This window comes from Leuresthes tenuis, unplaced genomic scaffold (genome assembly GCF_036924035.1).
Source record: "Leuresthes tenuis unplaced genomic scaffold, fLeuTen1.0.hap1 SCAF_7, whole genome shotgun sequence".
Classification (NCBI taxonomy): Eukaryota; Metazoa; Chordata; class Actinopteri; order Atheriniformes; family Atherinopsidae; genus Leuresthes; species Leuresthes tenuis.
The window spans coordinates 1,912,676-1,931,222 of record NW_027325361.1 but is presented as its reverse complement, the minus strand read 5'-3'; the positions used below and the strand labels follow the sequence as shown (position 1 = coordinate 1,931,222).

General features: G+C 44.0%; 2 protein-coding genes across 2 annotated transcripts in view; one reads left to right on the top strand and one right to left on the bottom strand.

Annotated features, from left to right (window-relative positions):
- The window catches only part of kifap3a (kinesin-associated protein 3a), a 63,128-nt gene extending 50,600 nt beyond the window's left edge, over window positions 1-12,528 (bottom strand). Inside the window, exons 1-8 of the mRNA XM_072388822.1 lie at window positions 12,370-12,528; window positions 10,553-10,684; window positions 10,329-10,474; window positions 10,187-10,245; window positions 9,970-10,111; window positions 5,908-6,007; window positions 4,166-4,290; window positions 3,937-4,035 (exon numbers count right to left, since the gene is read on the bottom strand). Of these exons, the coding sequence (XP_072244923.1) occupies window positions 3,937-4,035; window positions 4,166-4,290; window positions 5,908-6,007; window positions 9,970-10,111; window positions 10,187-10,245; window positions 10,329-10,474; window positions 10,553-10,684; window positions 12,370-12,410 (844 nt within the window). The 5' untranslated portion in view covers window positions 12,411-12,528. The remainder of the gene's footprint in view (window positions 1-3,936; window positions 4,036-4,165; window positions 4,291-5,907; window positions 6,008-9,969; window positions 10,112-10,186; window positions 10,246-10,328; window positions 10,475-10,552; window positions 10,685-12,369) is intronic.
- LOC140311448 (tripartite motif-containing protein 16-like) lies at window positions 825-3,248 on the top strand. The gene has a single exon (XM_072388820.1). It carries the CDS (start codon window positions 867-869, stop codon window positions 2,604-2,606), a length of 1,740 nt encoding a protein of 579 aa, XP_072244921.1. The 5' UTR covers window positions 825-866; the 3' UTR covers window positions 2,607-3,248.
- Window positions 12,529-18,547: the final 6,019 nt, after the last annotated feature.

Below are 18,547 nucleotides of genomic sequence, written 5' to 3'. Positions count from 1 at the left end.
ACTGCTCACATGTCTGAATGAAGGGAAACCTCTGATCTGCGGCATGTTCGGAGCTTTTCATCCAAACTTTAATGAGAAATCTTTGCTTCTGTCCCTTCATCCTGTTCAGGTGTTGCAGTGAAAGTGTTTCTGCTCACACTCACAACATGGAGGATAAATTTAGTGCTCAGGCAGGTGAGAGTGTCCATCATCTGTCTGATATTTCACTTAAATGCAGTTTATGAGCTCCTTTAGAGACGTTTTAGAAGAAAACATCATGAAACCGTCTCATCGGCTCAGTTTTAAGGTGAAAATCAGCCTTCAGATAAATATACATTCAGGTCTGACGTCTGTTTGGTCAGGATATGATTTAATCTTCATTCTTAGGAGGAAAACCTACAAGAACATGTTAAGAATGTGTTGCCACTTGGTGCATTAACAGCATTAACAGGAAAGTAAAAGGCTCAAAACTCTGCTGCATTTATGTCGAATTTAGGATCCAAAGCAGCAACATTTTGATTTATGTGCAGCAACTGATTCCATTATTTCAGGAGAAGCTCGTCTGCTTCATTTAAAGTTCTGTGAAGAAAGAAGCCGACGAGGAACTGGAGCTTTAATGATTCTTTGTGAAAGTGAAGCTAAACTTCTTTCCAAAGGGATTAAAAGAAGAATCAAGCCGTATTTTAACCATGAAGACTGGTGTGAAACAGCTTCAACACACTTCCTGCTCTCACATATCTCCTTGTTCCCTCCCCTGATGATGGGTGAAACCAGCAGCTGCTGAACTAACCGGTTCTGTTCTCTGACACGTGATTTGTAGATCAAGCTCAGACTAGTTTCAGCTTTGAGGAAGTGAAACTCACTCAGTCGCTGATCTGAGAGGAGAAATGGCGCAGAAAGGAGCTCAGCTGGACCGAGAAAGCTTCTCTTGTTCGATCTGTTTGGATCTGCTGAAGGATCCGGTGACTCTTCCCTGTGGACACAGCTACTGCAGGAACTGTATTAAAGGCTTCTGGGATGGAGAGGATCAGAAGGGAATCCACAGCTGCCCTCAGTGCAGGAAAACTTTCACACCGAGGCCTGTCCTGGAGAAAAACACCATGTTAGCTGCTTTAGTGGAGCAGCTGAAGAAGACTGGACTCCAAGCTGCTCCTGCTGATCACTGCTATGCTGGAGCTGAAGATGTGGCCTGTGATGTCTGCTCTGGAAGAAAACTGAAAGCCATCAAGTCCTGTTTAGTCTGTCTGGCCTCTTACTGTGAGAAACACCTTCAGCCTCATTATGATTCACCTCCATTCAGGAAACACAAGCTGGTGGAGCCCTCCAAGAACCTCCAGGAGAACATCTGCTCTCGTCACGATGAGGTGATGAAGATGTTCTGCCGCTCTGATCAGAAGTCTATCTGTTATCTCTGCTCTGTGGATGAACATAAAGGCCACGACACAGTGTCAGCTGCAGCAGAAAGGACTGAGAGGCAGAGAGAGCTGGAGGGGAGTCGACAGCAAATCCAGCAGAGAGTCCAGGACCGAGAGAAAGATGTGAAGCTGCTTCAGCAGGAGGTGGAGGCCATCAATCAGTCTGCTGATAAAACAGTGGAGCACAGTGAGAAGATCTTCTCTGAGCTGATCCGTCTCCTCCAGAAAAGAAGCTCTGAGGTGAAGCAGCAGATCAGATCCCAGCAGGAAACTGAAGTGAGTCGAGTCAAAGAGCTTCAGGAGAAGCTGGAGCAGGAGATCACTGAGCTGCAGAGGAAAGATGCTGAGCTGCAGCAGCTCTCAGACACAGAGGATCACACCCAGTTTCTACAGAACTGCCCCTCAGTGTCAGCACTCAGGGAGTCTACACCCTCATCCAGCATCAAGATCCGTCCTCTGAGGCACTTTGAGGCTGTGACAGCAGCTGTGTCAGAGCTCAGAGAGAAACTACAGGACCTCCTGAGAGAGGAATGGACCAACATCTCCCTGAGAGTCACTGAGGTGGATGTTTTACTGCAGGAACCAGAACCAGAACCTGAACCTGAACCTGAACCTGAACCTGAACCTGAACCAGAACCTGAACCAGAACCAGAGAGCAGAGCTGACTTCTTAAAATATTCATGTGAAATCAAACTGGATCCAAACACAGCAAACAGAAAGCTGTTCCTGTCAGAGGGGAACAGAAAAGTTTCATATATGAATCAAACTCAGTCTTATTCTGATCATCCAGACAGATTCACTGGATGTTTTCAGGTCCTGAGCAGAGAGAGTCTGACTGGACGCTGTTACTGGGAGGTGGAGTGGAGAGGGAGAGGAGTTGGTGTCGCAGTCGCATACAAGAACATCAGCAGAGCAGGAGGTGGGAATGAATGTGGATTTGGATTTAATGACAAATCTTGGGCATTAGATTGTGACTCAGACAATTATTCATTTTGGTACAACAGCATAAAAACCTCCATCTCAGGTCCTGTATCCTCCAGAGTCGGAGTGTACCTGGATCACAGAGCAGGTATTCTGTCCTTCTACAGCATCTCTGGAACCATGACTCTGCTCCACAGAGTCCAGACCACATTCACTCAGCCGCTCTATGCTGGGATTAGGTTTCATTATTATTCTGATGGAGCCACAGCAGAGTTGTGTAAAGTGGAATAAAGGTATCCTGTCAGCTCTTTGCTGTTTATTTGCTGCTTTTTCCTGGGTTTGTGCAGCCATGGAGGAAATCACTGCTAATGATGAGTTTTATTCACAGAAATGTTTCTCCACATGAAAATCTAAACTTCTCTGAGCTCTAAATATTAGTTGGATGCTTGTGTTGATGTGTCTGTATGTTGTTGTTTCTCTTCCACTTCATGGAGCCCAACAGAGAGATCAGCAGACCTTCCTTTATCACAGACTCTGTTCACATCTCATCACTTTGTAAATGTAAAATTATTCTGGAGCTACACTGACTTTGATTTGCTTCAGAGATCAAATGTTGCTGCTGTTTTCTAAATCAACAGATGAGGAAGTCTGTTCTGAGGTGCTCAGAAACGGTCATTTCCAGGATCAGCAGGAATCAGGAGGTCCTTCATCAGCTTTAATGTGAGAACCAGTGAAGATTTTCACAGCAAATACCGCTTTGAAGGAGTGAACAAAGTGTTTTCTGTTGTCTTCATTTCAGTGTTTGTGTGAAATCTGACAGAGAAAATGTCAAACTGATGTGAGGGTATAACTGAGGCAGTTTTCCTGTAACAGCACAAAGTTCAGAGTTCATGTTCAGAGCAGAAAATATTTGACTTTCTTCAATAAAACAGCTTCATCTCAGAGAAATGAGTCCAGTCTTCTTTGAATTTTTCTTTCTTGCGTCTCTCACTCAGAAAGATTTGATCCACATGCTTCAGATGATTAGTTTTTATTCTCTGAACTCTGTTGTTCTGACGTTTCTTCTTTAACAGCTTAGAAACACTTTCTTCAGCCGATTAAAAACAACACGAGAACCGATGAGAACTTCCAGAGAACGGAACAAAAGGCAGCCCACATCCAAAGAAGAGCTTTGGGATGTCCTTCAAGAAGCCTGGAGAACTATTCCTGAAGACTCCTTAAAGAAATGACAGAAAGCTGGTCTCAGAGGGTTCAGGCTGTGTTGGAGAATAAAGGAGCTCAGACCAGAGATTCACTTTAAAGCTGCTGAGAACTGATGAAAACTCTGGTTCTGCCTCAGATTCTGGGTTTATGTTCATGTTTGAACATGTTTCAGTGAATCTCTGCAGCTGCTTCCTGTTTTTCTGGAAATATAAAGAAACCAGGGCTGCAGCAGAGAAATGTAAATGCTAATTAGCTTGGATGGTTAGCTTACTGATGCCATGTTTACATGCACAGCAATATTCTGACATGAATCCTTTACTCTGACACAGACTGAATGTTCTCATCCAATCAGAGGAAGCAGTAACACACCCTGCTGATAAATCTAAGTAGAACAAAAGGAACAAAAAGGTTTCAGCACCTCTGAGAAGCTGCTCCTGCTTGGTCAGGAGGCTCTGGTACTTTCTGAAAGACTTCTCATGTTCCTTCTTCAGGTTTTGGTTCTCCGAGAATTCTTCACGTGACGATAGTCAAGGAACAGAAAGTACAGCTAAGATTCATCTCCAGGTTTTCTCAGGAGCAGATTGCATGCATTCACTGAACATAAAGCCATTCCTTTGGGTAAAAGGTTGACTCTTTGTGAAGGATATAGGCCGCCTTCTTCTTCTGCAGCTCCTCTTGCCAGAGGTCAAACCTCTTCAGCTCGTGCTCAATGATGTTCATGCAGAGGGCCCCGATCTTGAAATGTGTGACCAGGCCATGGAACTGGGAGAAACTGAGGGAGAAAAGAAGGAGGAGAGAGGAAACAGAGTTCCATTTATCCAAAAGTGGACTTTCAGAACAGTATTCCAGCCGGGAGCTGTCATTAAAACGACCCCATCCGTCACCCCCGAAGTAGTTTACAGAGTAAACTGTCAAAGTCTAAGACTGTGTCCTGCTCAGGCTTACAATCAGGCAGGCTCAAAGCGTTTCACAATCACACAGCATAGCATGGAGGTGGAGACGAGCCAACAACCACTATCGCTTTCAGACGGCCTAAATCAGCTCTGACAGACGCTTATGTATTATTCTAGTGCGAGCTAATTTTGGTGTTTCCGAAGGTGAAACTTCAGTCTGACGCACGCTGCCAAAGAGGATGACTACTGTAAGAGAGAAGGAGAAAGCAGAAGGTTTGGAGAGCTCAGGCTGAAAAGCTGGGTTTGAGCTTCAAATGGAAAGAAGAACGAGCGTTTTCTTATTTCTGGTGACACTTTTCGACACTCCCCTGCCAACGCTGCTCCTTCCCTGGTGCAACACGCTCAGCTGTTAGCGTTAGCGTTAGCTTGTAATTGATCTGACTCTGCAGCAGACGAGCTGAACCTGTTCCAGACACAGACTCTCAGCCTGAGGGGCAAACATCGATTTGTCAAACTGTGACGGTGCACGCCACCACCATCGAGTGATAGAAATAAAGCTGCCTGCTGCTCAGATAACAGCTTAATGTTCGGCGTCCACCAAACCCAGAAAGAGATTATTGATCTTTAAACAAAGGAACAAACAGAGCCGACGCAGAGTCGGTGTCTCAGAAGTTAAAAACTGCATCTCAGTTCGTGTCAAACTGCTTTTACAAACGATTTATTATCATTCATGCAGCAGATGTGGGAGAACAACCACATTCTGCTCAAATATCATGAAAAAAGTGGAGAATTCGGCGGTTATGGAGCATGTTTTGTGAAAGAAACGTAAGAACGGACGACGCGTGAATTAACAGAAGAGAAAACGCGAAGCGGACTCAGGACCGATGAAGACGAAGCTGGTGGAGGAACAGAAGCGCTTCTCAGAGGTCATTTAGAGGTCAGACTCTAAGTGGATGGAGCACTGCGTCGGTCCTGGCTTCTGATTGGCTGGACCTGCTGAACACTGTTAACCGCAGCCTCATTATTTAGCCGCTCGGTGTTGTGCTTTTCTTCATGTGAGCATTGGACTGTAACTGGTGAACGAGCCCCATTCCCTCAGCAGCATGAGATCCTGCACCAGGACAGTGAGACAGAGACAGCTGACAGTGAGTTCCTGCCACAAAATAAGGGCCCTGATGGTAAATTTTAGGTCTGACTGACTCTCCAATCCACATTAACCATTTAAACACTAATTGTTTTAAACTATTTACCTCTTAATTATCATCAAGACTGCATCCTGGAGGTGTGGTTACACACCTAAAGAACAAAGCTCCCCTCCTCAGGTATAAATGCTCTGTATTCCTTTTGTTTGGATCTTTTTCAAACCATTTCCGCTGAGCTTTTTCCTTGCAACGAAGAATAAAAACTTACGTTTCTCCATTTCATTGCTCATCAGAGGTATTATAGGAAGGAAGGGATTGAAAACCCTGATGTGAAACTACTGAATGGTTGCTCACCTGGAGAAGCAGAAGAAGATGTAGACGATGGTGGTTGCCAGGTCCACGCTCTGCTTCCAGTCTTCTCTCAGGACTCTGGCCAGAGCGCCGAGGGCCGCCTCTAAGAGCAGAGAGAAAAACACGAGCTAATAGAGACAGAACGGACGCAGGAGACCAGGGTTTCAGCCGTGGGTCCCAGGACTCGTATCCTGTTTCCACGGCGACCCCCGGCCCCTCTTCACGCAAACACTCAGCTCTCATCAGCATGAGCGCGGCTGATGCTGAGCGACAGACGGAGGGAGCGGAGGATGCTTCGTGACAGAAGGGAACGAAGCCGGCCCTCTGGTGAAGGCTGTGGAGGATGACGGCTCCGTGCTGTTGTGGGAAAACCGTCAGGTCGTCAGGGAGACGAGCCGGAGCAGAACTGTGTTTTCTTTCCACGTCCAGGAGGAGCAGATAACACTCGCTGGAACAACTCTCTGAGCTGTCCGATCAATTTGCATCCAAACGCTGAATCGGCTCGAGTCGTCTAAATGTTTTAGGGGTTCATGATTCTGAAAAGAATTCCAGTTGCTCTTCCAGAAAACCTTGAAGATAGTGGCTTTAGAAAGAAGCCTTCGATCCTATTTCAGGGTCCTTCTCAGCAGATGGTGTTGCATCATTTGCCTGGTTGATTTACGGGAATTATTTTCTGAGAAGACCAAAAGTTCAAAGTCTTAACAGATCCAAGTTATCGAATAAAGCAGCACACATGGCACAGGAGGAGCTGGGGCCTTTTGGCAACCCTCGCTCCTGTGACTGCATGAATATTAAATTACTGAAACAGCTGATGAGTCATCGTCCCTGCAGCCGAGCCAGTTCCATCCCCGGAGGAACACCGAGTTGGGTTCGAAAGCTCCAAAAACAACGATAAAAACAAGATGTTCCAGTCTTTGAGGTCAGTCTGAATCATTGTTTGGGAGGAGCCTCATCCTGGCAGAGCCCTTCTGCTCAGTCAGATTAGATTTACGAGAGATTATTGTTCGATAAATTCACTGTTTAATCTGTAGAATAGAAGAAAACTTAAAAGGGCCCCAAGAAGAAGAAGAAGAAGAAGAGCAGCAGCTGATGATCGTAAAAGACGTTCCTCATCTGAGACGTTCAGAATGATGCAGCCAGAGCAGAAACAAGGTTTTTAACTCCGAATCTGAATGTGTGATAATCAAAGATACCTGTCTGTAAGCTCAAAATAAAGGTCAAAGTTCAGACTGGCCTTTCTTTAGGGTTATACCTCAACGAATGGGAAGGAAACATCAAGCTGCTCTCTGCCACCGAATGAAGTGTGAGGAAGACCAAAGTCCCTTTAAGACAGGTGTGGCTCTTTTGATGATTGCATCAAGATAAAACAGATCAAACAAAATATTCTCACTTGTTTTAATCCATCTATCGATTTTTCATGTCCTGCTCAGGGCTGCAGGAGCATTATTTTAATTGGATGATGCTGGACTACGTTGGCAGCGTAAAACAGGTAAACGCCCCCTTTTGAATCAGTCTGCTCGGTCATTAGCTCAAAGCTAACCCTTCGACGAAGAAGATGGCGAAAAGAAAAAAAGATGACGAGTATCGTACATTTCAGGCCGAATGGACTGAAGAATTCGCCTTTGTGGAGAGAGCAAATTCTGCGGTGTGTCTAATTTGCAAAGACAAAATTACATCGATGAAACGGTCGAATGTAAAGCGGCACTTCGACATGCGCCATGCTACCTTAGCATCAAAATACCCGGCAGGAGACAGCAGAAAGAAAGCGTGCCGAGAGCTACTGAGCAGGGTACAAGCTAGAGCTACTGAGCAGGGTACAAGCTAGAGCTACTGAGCAGGGTACAAGCTAGAGCTACTGAGCAGGGTACAAGCTAGTGCTACTGAGCAGGGTACAAGCTAGAGCTACTGAGCAGGGTACAAGCTAGAGCTACTGAGCAGGGTACAAGCTAGAGCTACTGAGCAGGGTACAAGCTAGAGCTACTGAGCAGGGTACAAGCTAGAGCTACTGAGCAGGGTACAAGCTAGAGCTACTGAGCAGGGTACAAGCTAGAGCTACTGAGCAGGGTACAAGCTAGTGCTACTGAGCAGGGTACAAGCTAGAGCTACTGAGCAGGGTACAAGCTAAAGCTACTGAGCAGGGTACAAGCCAGAGCTACTGAGCAGGGTAAAAGCTAGAGCTACTGAGCAGGGTACAAGCTAGAGCTACTGAGCAGGGTACAAGCTAGAGCTACTGAGCAGGGTACAAGCTAGAGCTACTGAGCAGGGTACAAGCTAGAGCTACTGAGCAGGGTACAAGCTAGAGCTACTGAGCAGGGTACAAGCTAGTGCTACTGAGCAGGGTACAAGCTAGAGCTACTGAGCAGGGTACAAGCTAGAGCTACTGAGCAGGGTACAAGCTAGAGCTACTGAGCAGGGTACAAGCTAGAGCTACTGAGCAGGGTACAAGCTAGAGCTACTGAGCAGGGTACAAGCTAGAGCTACTGAGCAGGGTACAAGCTAGCCAGCAGCAACCCGGCGAGGTGGCTATAATTCTGCTAGCTTTGCTGGATCTTTAGCAATAGTGAGGAACGGAAAACCATTCACAGATGGCGAGTATGCTAATAAATAATATGCTAATATAATATGCTAATAAATTCAGAGGCTTATTATACTGACATTTAGTTGAATTCACTTTTAAAATATATTATATGGCTCTCATTGAAATAAATGTCCAAATGTTTTGCTTTCGTGGCTCTCTTAGTCAAAAAGGTTCCCGACCCCTGCTTTAAGAGGTGTTAATGTTCCATCACTCATGTGTGGAACAGCAGCCGTGACACCGCAGTGTTTCCTTCATCCTCCTCTTCAGCAGATGATGTCTGATGAGCCCAAAAATCAGTGCAAACAGGCGCTTTAACACAGTCGCACTGACTGGGACTCATGCAGGTAAATGTGTGCGCAAACCTCCTTATTTCCTTCCTCTTTGGGGCTTTTTTATTCTTTCCTTTCTGCTCTGAATCGACCAGCCTTGGTATGAAGGGATATTTTCACTGTCAGAACTCTGAATTATCTCAATAGGTGTGTAAAAGCCCCCCGTCAGAGTGGACTGGGCCCTCAGCTCAGCTCCATCGTGTTTTTAACGGGACCCGATGCAGCTCCGCGCTGCAGGGAGAGCGTCACACGGGAAGGACACCGTGCAGCTTTGGCTTTGCCGGGTCGAACAGACGCTGGTTCACAGGAGCCACACACACCACGGCGGGTTGCCATGACAACACAGCATCCTCTGCGAGCATAAACTCTGATTTCTGACTGTCACGGTTTATTTTCCGTTCCATGTCTCGTCACTTCCTGTTTTATTTTGAAAAGTCACTGACCTTCTCCTCTCGTTTCAGGTATCTTGCCCTTCCTCCCGTGTCTTCCCTGATTCCAAAGTGTTTCCACCTGTTCCCTTTGGTCCCTCATGTGTTCAAACAGTCTGTTTCCCTTGTCTTCGGCCAGTATGTTGTCTCATTTTGAGCTTCATTACCAGCCACTCGTCTCATCTTCTTCCATGACTCCTCGAGCCTGCAGCGAGCGACTCTCCTGCAGTGCATCTTGTTTTGTAATTTATTCTTGTTCCATAGCTTTAGTTTATTTATTATAACGGTAAGTTTCACAGCTTTGTTTTTCCTCCGTTTTCAAGGAGCGATTTCTGTTGGAACCATTCCTCCGTTAAAGGAGAGCTTTTAGTTAAAGTTAAAGTTTCATAGAGCCTCTGTTAGAGAGCGTGACTTAGTTTTGTTAAAGTGTTCAAAGCATTTCTGTTTCCTCCCAGTTTGGAGAGACTTTATGTTTAACTTTCATAGCTCCTCCTCCACCATAGATAAGGAGGAGTTTCTTCTGCGCTGCGGGAGATCGCCCTGCAGTGCCGTTATCTGCTGTGTTTTATTTAAATAAAACCTCTTGAACCACACGACCCTGCCTCTGCCTCCTGAATCCCCCGGTTACTGACGCTGACCATCTTTGGAACGGTTCCACAGCAGGCCAACATCTCAGCTCCCCAGATTCCCTCAGCCTCGGGATACTTTCCAGCTTTGGAAAAGAAGTTACCGTTCTCTATGAGCTCCTCCAAGTTGTCTGGGTTGCGAGCCAGCTGGAAGATGAGCGTCGCGCCTCTGATCTTCTCCTGGACGTCCTCGTACAGCAGCTCCACGTACTCCTCGATGTTGCCGATGCTCGCCTCCTCGTCCAGCTGGAGGAGAAGTCACAAGTTAAAGAGAGAAACCTCAGCATCGGGACCACTCATGCAAACCCAGCCAGCCCCCACCTCCACTCCTGCGTAGGGTGCAAAGTCTCGAGGAGAGACGCGTTTCTTCTCCTGGTTGTCTGTTTAAAAACAAAAGGTTTCCATGACGACGACCTCCTACTTCTCACACAGTGATTCGTAACGACGTTAAACCCTTCAGTACCGTTTGAGGGCTTTCGGTTCTGCAGGTAGAAGAGCAGCTGCTCCACTTCGCGGAGCTTCGATGGATGAATCAGACGACACTCCTCCACCACCTTTCGAGCCAGCGAGGACGTGTCTGTGTTGGCGTTCAAGCTTTTCAGGCGAATACTAAAGGAAGCAGAGACAGACTGAAATGATAGAGAAACGCTGAGGATTTTAACGGATATAAAGAGGAAATGATCTCACATTTTCTGACACTCTTTGCGTTCTCCGACCATGGCCTCCCCCAGCTCCCCCAGGATGGTTGCCTCCACCTCGTACTGAACGATGAGCGCCTTCTCAGTCGGGTGGACATCCAGCGTGCAACCCTTCACCCTCCTGTTGCTCAAAGGCAGAGGAAAAAGGTTTCAAACTAATATGAGAAGAAACTCTGTGCCTCTTTAGAAAGGAATGGTCCCTCCGTTGGTCCCAGGATTGTCGTCTAGCAGCTCCTACACCACGCCTAAGACAATCCAAACTCTGTTCATGTGTCGTCCCACGATGGTGGAATGACCTACCGAGCGCTACCAGAACAGGGGCGTCCCTGTCTATCTTCAAGAAGCTCCTGAAAACCCAGCTCTTCAGAGAGCATCTCCTATCCCAGCACTTACCTTGTGCTTCCCTCCCCCCTCTATCTCTGCTCTTTATCTTTCTGCTCTTCCTTCTATGCCTGCACCCTATCTCTGCTCTGTCCCCTCTGACAGAGTCGGACTCCTGGGTTCCTTCTATGTAGCTTATTGTTAGCTTTTTATAAAGCTGTTGTATCTTCATTTGTAAGTCTCTTTGGATAAAAGCGTCTGATAAATACAGAAACAGAAACGTGGGGCTTATTAAATCGTCATCAGACTGCATGTATCTGTGGTTAATTGAGAGTTATTTGAAGGACCGGTTTAGGGATGCCCAGGCAATGAGAGTAAAGAGTAATTAAATTCTACAAAAGGCAGTAAAAGTGTGGAAGACAACAAGGAAAGCTGTGATTCGGGGCGGTAAAATCGACCTCACCATTTGAGTCAAGCCTTTTCTATCATTTCAGAGTTTTGGCTCATGGAAAACCTGCAGCCACTGACCAGATGGCTTCTTTTGGGATGGTGGGAAACAACAAAAAACCTTCAGAGAGCATCTCCTGCACTTCCTTCTATGCCTGCACCCTATCTCTACTCTGTCCCCTCTGACAGAGTCGGACTCCTGGGTTCCTTCTATGGAGCTTATTGTTAGCTTTTTATAGAGCTGTTATATCTTCATTTGTAAGTCTCTTTGGATAAAAGCGTCTGATAAATACAGAAACATAAACACATAAAAATCAATCCAGCCACAGCAATTTGTGGAAATACTAAATCCACAACGTGCTGTGTGTGGGTTCACTGTCCAGTTTCAGCCCAGTTTTAACTGTCGGTGTAAAATATGACGTGTTGCTGATGGATTTTCCTCATTTTAGGACCCGCTGAGTTTGACAATAAGATGATCGACATAAAACCCGAGAACCAAAGGCAGATTCTGTTGTGTCGTAATCCAGCTTAAATAAGTAACTGGATTTCTGCAGTGCTTCTAAAACGATCCAGTCGTCAGTGAATAACCTCACACTTTAAAACGTGATCAGGACTAAAGGAATAAAACGTTTCTTCACACTACAGCAGCTTTAAAATCAACACTTTTTAAAACGATTTAAGCCTCTTTCCTCCACAAACAAGCTGGCATGTAAACAGTTACCAGGAGCGACAACAGATGGAAATAGGACCAATCAGTAAACATGCAGGAGAATCACAACATATCGATTATTTACACTCTTTACAGAGATGACGTCGACCTAACGGTAGCAACCGCTAGCTAACTCAATCATCTCAGCCCTTATTGACTAAAATTTAATTCTAAATATGTCTAATAGCAGATTTTCCTGCATGAGACCTGTAAGCTTCATGTAATTCATTTAAAAGCCCGACATGTTGTCAGAGGACAGCTGAGCATCCTGCTGCTCTGTCTCATCGACCTGCTAACGCTACACATTAAATCATGCTAGCAGCCGTTACCTCTTCAGGTACCGTGGATCTCCTGCCTGCAAGTTTTCCATCTTAGATATTAAAGACTAATCACACTGGTTTTTCCTGCCTCCTATTGATAACAGCAGATGCAGATGCAGACGGGGCGGATGTTGTTTGCCTCTTCAGCTTGTTGCCAAGGAGCAGAATTAGCTGTTAGCCGTTCATGTACAGCAAACCGACACTGCTGCCCCCTAGAGGCCCGGAGGACGAAATGGCTGCTAAAGCCTTCACGGGAATCTGATCATTTTCAGTCATATAATAATGTTTAAAAGTCTTAATCCAGTCCTCATTTCTTTCTGTTTCCTTCCAACCAGCCAGAATTTCTTATAATCTTTTAAAGTGGTCCTGATAAATAGTTCTCCAGCTTTCTGAAAGTCTTTAAAAGTTTTTCTTTGGACATTGGGTGCTTTTTCCGCTCATTTTCAGTCCAGTCCTTGTATTTTGTTTGTTTGTTAAGTCACTTGACTCTGACCTAAAAAGAAAAAAGGCTCCTAACTCAAGGGATGAACCAGTGTTGTGTCGACACAGAACAGACAACTTGGCAAAGAAGCCATTTTAAACTGGATCTTTAGGCTCTTTGTCACAAAGACACATCATTTGTTCCCATTTCTTTAGCTGCATCTATGAAAAACAGCAAAGAAAACACAGTTTGACAGACAGAAAATAGGATTTCTGCAGCAACAAGGTGATTCCCAAAGAGCTATTAGCTGAAAACTTGGCATATCTCAGCATGGTGTGCAGTGTGTCCTTAAAACATTTGAGGAAACTGGACAAGTGGAGGACAAAAGAAGAAGTGTCAGGCCTAAAAAACTATCTCCAGCAGATGAACAGGATCTGAAAGTGATGTCCTTAAGAAAGAGGAAAAAATCCAGCTGTGACCTGACAGGACCTGAGAGATGCATCTGGACCTTCAGCTGATCCATCTACTGTTGGCCCAAGCCTCATCAGAAATGGTCTCCATGGAAGGGTGGCTGTCAAGAAGCCGTTCTTAAGGAAGGGAAACAGGGAGAAAAGGCTGAGCTGTGCCAAATGACACAAGAAGTGGACTGAAAATCAGTGGCAACAGGTCTTATGGAGGGATGAATCCTCCCCAGAGCCCGGACCTCAACATTATTGAAGCAGTGTGGGATCATCTGACAGAGAACGGAACAAAAGGCAGCCCACATCCAAAGAAGAGCTTTGGGATGTCCCTGCACATTTTTAATGTAAGGGGTTATTTTTGGGTGGAGACAGCCTTGGCGACGCTTCTTTAAGGGTCGTGTTTGAGGAGTGTTTTCAGTCTTTTGGGAACATGTAACAAATTCTGAGGCAATAAAACCAATCACTGTTCAGATGTTTCACTCAAAACTAGGGAAGAAGTCACCAAAGGTATCATAAATCATCCTGTGGGAAGCAGGAATGTCCTCCCTGAATTCTTTTACTTCACATTGGAGACATCGGCATCATTTAAAATGATGACTTATGTTCCAGAAAGTACACAGGACATATTTTACTTCCTTTGATTAACATACAGCAGATGCACTTTTTAATTATAGATACATGTCGATTTATGGGTAAAAATTACAGGGAACATTCAGCCAACCACAGAATAAGTGACAAACATTTGCTAACTGACAACGAATGAAGCAAAACTGTTGATGTGTTCGACTGGCCTCCTTCTGCAGTTATGATGGATGATCTGACGGCAGGTTGAGGTCAGAGGTCAGGAAGGTGTAGGCATCACTGGGCATGACCTCAGGAAGGTCCGTGGGGTTTAAATCCTCTTTGGACTATTTTCACCTATGGCGTAACCACGCATCCTTGGGGGGGGTCGTGTCCCCCCCAATATTGAGAAAATACCAACCTGTCCCCCCCAATATACAGAAGAAAATATGTAAAATGCATGTTCTCCTTTTATGAACCCTGTCAAGGGCTCGGTCTCTTGTTATGCCTTATTTATTTTCAGTTTATTTCCGTGTGTTACCATGGGAACGTAACGGCTGCGCCGCGGTCGCCGTTGTTGATGCTAACACTCTAGCCAATGAGAGTGACCCACCGGGCGCGCTTGCGTGTGTTACCATGGGAACGTAACGGCTGCGCCGCCGTCTCAGCAGCGGCTCTCCTGATCTTTACGTTGGACTTCTACTTTTGACGGAGCCGCTGCTCAACAGAGCAGATTGTACCAGAACAGGAAATCCAACACAGAATCAACAAAATAAACTTCTGCCCCCTTTCAAAATAAAACAACTTAAAACAAAAATAACATTAGACTATTAGACTTTTCATTGTTAATGCACATTTTGAGACATTGACACAATAGAAATGAACCTGGACTTAAAAGTCCTCGGCACATTTTTTGTTAAAGGAAAAGTCTGTAATTTGTTACATCATTAGTTGTCCTTATTAAAATATTTCCATAAACATGCTTTGGGTATTTGGTGGTTTTCCATTGGAAGCTGTCCTATTTGCTACAGAACTACTGGAAGAGCATAACTGTAATTGGTAGGTGTGTTTAAGGTCAGTAAACAGTAAGCAACTAACCAAAACAAAGTGGGGGGGCAGTCACTGTCTCGGAGAAATTACACTATTCCTTTAGATGTGAACTTACATGGTCAATGTAGTCCTCTAAACTATGTTCTAAATGTCCAATTTTTCATATATAAATAAAGAATTGTAGATAATGCACTCAACAATTTTGTTTTTCTTGGACCCCCCCAATGTCTAAACCATGGTTACGCCCTTGGTTTTCACTGTGTGTAAAACATTGAGTTCATCCAGCATCAGGGTTTCTAACTTATTTTTTCATTTTTTAATGCCCACTTTTGGTTGAACTTGTTTGTGGATTTAGCAGAAAACACATTATCAGGTAATTTAGTTTATTATTGACCAATAAAACAAGGAAATTTGTCTTATTCAGACAAAATGATTCATTTTATTGATTGTGGAGAAGTTAAAGCTTCAGTTTACTCTGTTCTTTGATATCACAGACAAACGTGTGTCTTTCAGCCATCTCAAACATCGTTCATTCAGACTTTAAAGTGTCGGGTGTTCTGCTGGCGCCAGAACGATCGCAGTGTTGCGTTTGCATGGGACGGTCATCTTTTGGAGGTCTTATTTCTGTGAGCTATGGTTGGGGCTGGGTCTCTGTCGCCCTGTTGCCGGGCAGAATGGTGTCTCTGCTTCAGAAAACATTGCAGCACCAGAAAAAAAAAGACCCAAAAACGAAAGATAGGAAGAAATTTGTCCAGTGCAGCTTTAACTGTAAAAAAATGGTGAAAATTCATGATGTCACCAGTGGTGGAACTGATATGGGAACCCGGTAAATCTGCGCTCCAGAAAGCATTTGCTTGTCTCAGCACCAGTCAGTTCCCCTGTGTGACAGCTGATGTCACCTGTCTATATTTAGCATGGAGCTCGTGGTGAATATGGCAGAAAATGATTTGTGTGAAGGGTCAAAAACTTTTGTGCTCCGTTCCAGGAACTAATCAAAGCCGCTATGGTTTAAACTTAAAGCTGGGAATGGAAACAACTTTTTTATTAAGGCGTTTTTTTTTAAAATGCAGTGATATTTTTGTAATTTGAACACATTTTGTTCTGTTTGTGAAGGTTTCGCATGTCAACTTTACGTTCAAATAAAAAGGAAAGTGCAAAAAGAAGCTTTTTCTCTTCCAATCACAGGGTTGAAAATCTGTAGGTTTATTTTATTATGATTCACCATCTGCTTGTAGCCATGTTTCAAACAGAGATTCTGTGACAGTGACATCTATTAACATGCTTTCCTTCACAAAAGTGCATTTAATTATATGAAATCATGACTATTCATGTCTTAATTTAGTTTTTTTTTTAAAACAGTTTATTAAAATGTATAAATAATACAAATTAAATAGTAATTTAATGACTATTCATGTCTTAATTTAGTTTTTTTTTAAAACAGTTTATTAAAATGTATAAATAATACAAACTAAATAGTCATTTAATTGTAAAATACTGTGAAAATCATTTTAAAAACCAGTTAATTCTGTATTTTTCATGAACAGTACAAAACTGTAAAGTAAGCGACACTGAAAATATGTTAATTTTACGGTAACATGATGTAATTTTACGGTAACATGATGTAATTTTACGGTAACATGATGTCATTTTACGGTAACATGATGTCATTTTACGGTAACATGATGTAATTTTATGGTAACATGATGTAATTTTACGGTAACATGATGTAATTTTACGGTAACATGATGTCATTTTACGGTAACATGATGTCATTTTACAGTAACATGATGTCATTTTACGGTAACATGATGTCATTTTACAGTAACATGATGTAATTTTACGGTAACATGATGTCATTTTACGGTAACATGATGTCATTTTACGGTAACATGATGTCATTTTACAGTAACATGATGGCAACCCAGCTGCCAGGAGTTTACTGGTTTATTTAAAGGAATTCTAACAGTTAACACTGAAGATGTCAGGATAAATAAATGAGTAAAAGTGACTCAGAGCAGGAGGGAAATTAGCTGTAGAGACGACTGAAGCAAAGATTAAACCTTTAAAGGTTGAAACTTTTGCACTTCTCATGCAGAGCTGCTGCAAAGGAGCGCTTTAGTCTGCTTTCCCTCATTTATTCTGACCAAATAGGGTGAATATAAGGCAAATTAAGTGTTTATTAAGCATGCTGCTCCTGCAGAATAAGAGGAGGGACAACACTGCAACCTTTAAATCCATCTCACAGACGTACATTCATTACTCTAAAGAGTCGGTGTTCTAAAACATGGCCAAACTTTTCAAAAATAGGAATAAGAAGTCAAAAAATAATAAAAACATAACGATAATTTGTTCATAAAAATGTTACAAACTGCTTTATATGAAGAAAAAAGTCCATTTCAGTCAAATAGAGGTAAATTTAGATTGTTAAAAAACGTCAGACGTTGTTAACTCATACAAAGGGGACAGTTTTAAGGAGGTTTTACAGGTAACTGCAGACCTAAAGGCAACAACTGACGGTTTGTACATGCAGGAGGTTTGTGTTGCTTCCATTTAGTCTGTGAGGATCCACTGGGCTCAGAGCGAAGCCCAGATATCTGTAACCAGGCTCTAACTGAGCTACTGTCCTCTCATAAACCAGGTCATTTGTCATTTGTCATTTGTTTATGCAGCCAATGATGATCTATAATCACTTTAAAGGGTTATGCAACCTTCAGATGTCATGAAAGCAGCAACTTAAAGTGCCAAATGGTGACAGTGACAGTGCAAAGAATGCATTTCGGTCCCATGAAGGACAAAGACGACTGTGGGGGGCTTCGGGTTCAGAGGAGGCCCCCATGGGTCATATTTATGAAGGTATGAAAAGTTGATTTTGCAGGAAAATCGCCGCAATTCACACCTCTGCAAAGTGCTGTAAACTGATTATGTGCACAAGCACCTTCTGACCCAAAAGGTTCTCTGAAGAGGCTGAAAAAAACAGGAATCCTGCCTTAATGCTGTCAAATCAGAGGGTTCAGACTTCCGTAAAACGGGGGCTCTGATGTAAAAGGCCCAAAATGAGCCGGGAATAGTTAGCAGGACCTCAAATATCAGGTCAGTAAGTCTGAAATGTTTTAAAAGGTATTTAAAGGTTTGTAGTATTTAAAATCAGAGTGCAGAGGGTGATGCGTTTGTGCCTTTTCAGTCGAAAAGACGAGTTCTGAGCCATCTGGAGAAAGCCGAGGGACCTCTGAGCTGGTGAAAAGTGCACAGAACTGGAGTAAATGACCTGGTTTTTGATGCTGGTTTGAGTCTGACTTGAGCTCCCAGGGATCTATTCAGGGAGAAAGGTGGTTTGGGACGAGTGTCGCCTGAAAAAAGAAAGCCATGTATATAAAGTCAAGATGACAAAGCTCAGTTTAAGTTATGGCAGCCGGTGCTGAAGGTCAGATGTATGGATTCTCATGTTCTGTGCTGGAATGTGAAGCCTGTGCACTGCTGCTCGTGAGAGTTTTTAGACACAAGGCATCTCCCTTCCTGCTCAGCCACTCCTCTGTCTCATGTCCAAAGTCCACAGCAGGTGATCTGTAAATCTGCCGGGTGTAAAAGATCCGCGCTGCTCGCCGAGCGCCGGCAGAGCCGAGCTCAACTCTCAGCTGGACAGATATAGCAGCAGCTGAGGAGCTGCGGCGCTCAGAGTCCTCGTGTCCTTCGCCCT

Bases quoted from the DNA above. Each gene is read 5' to 3' on its own strand.
- LOC140311448 (XM_072388820.1), top strand. From the start codon at position 867: ATGGCGCAGAAAGGAGCTCAGCTGGACCGAGAAAGCTTCTCTTGTTCG.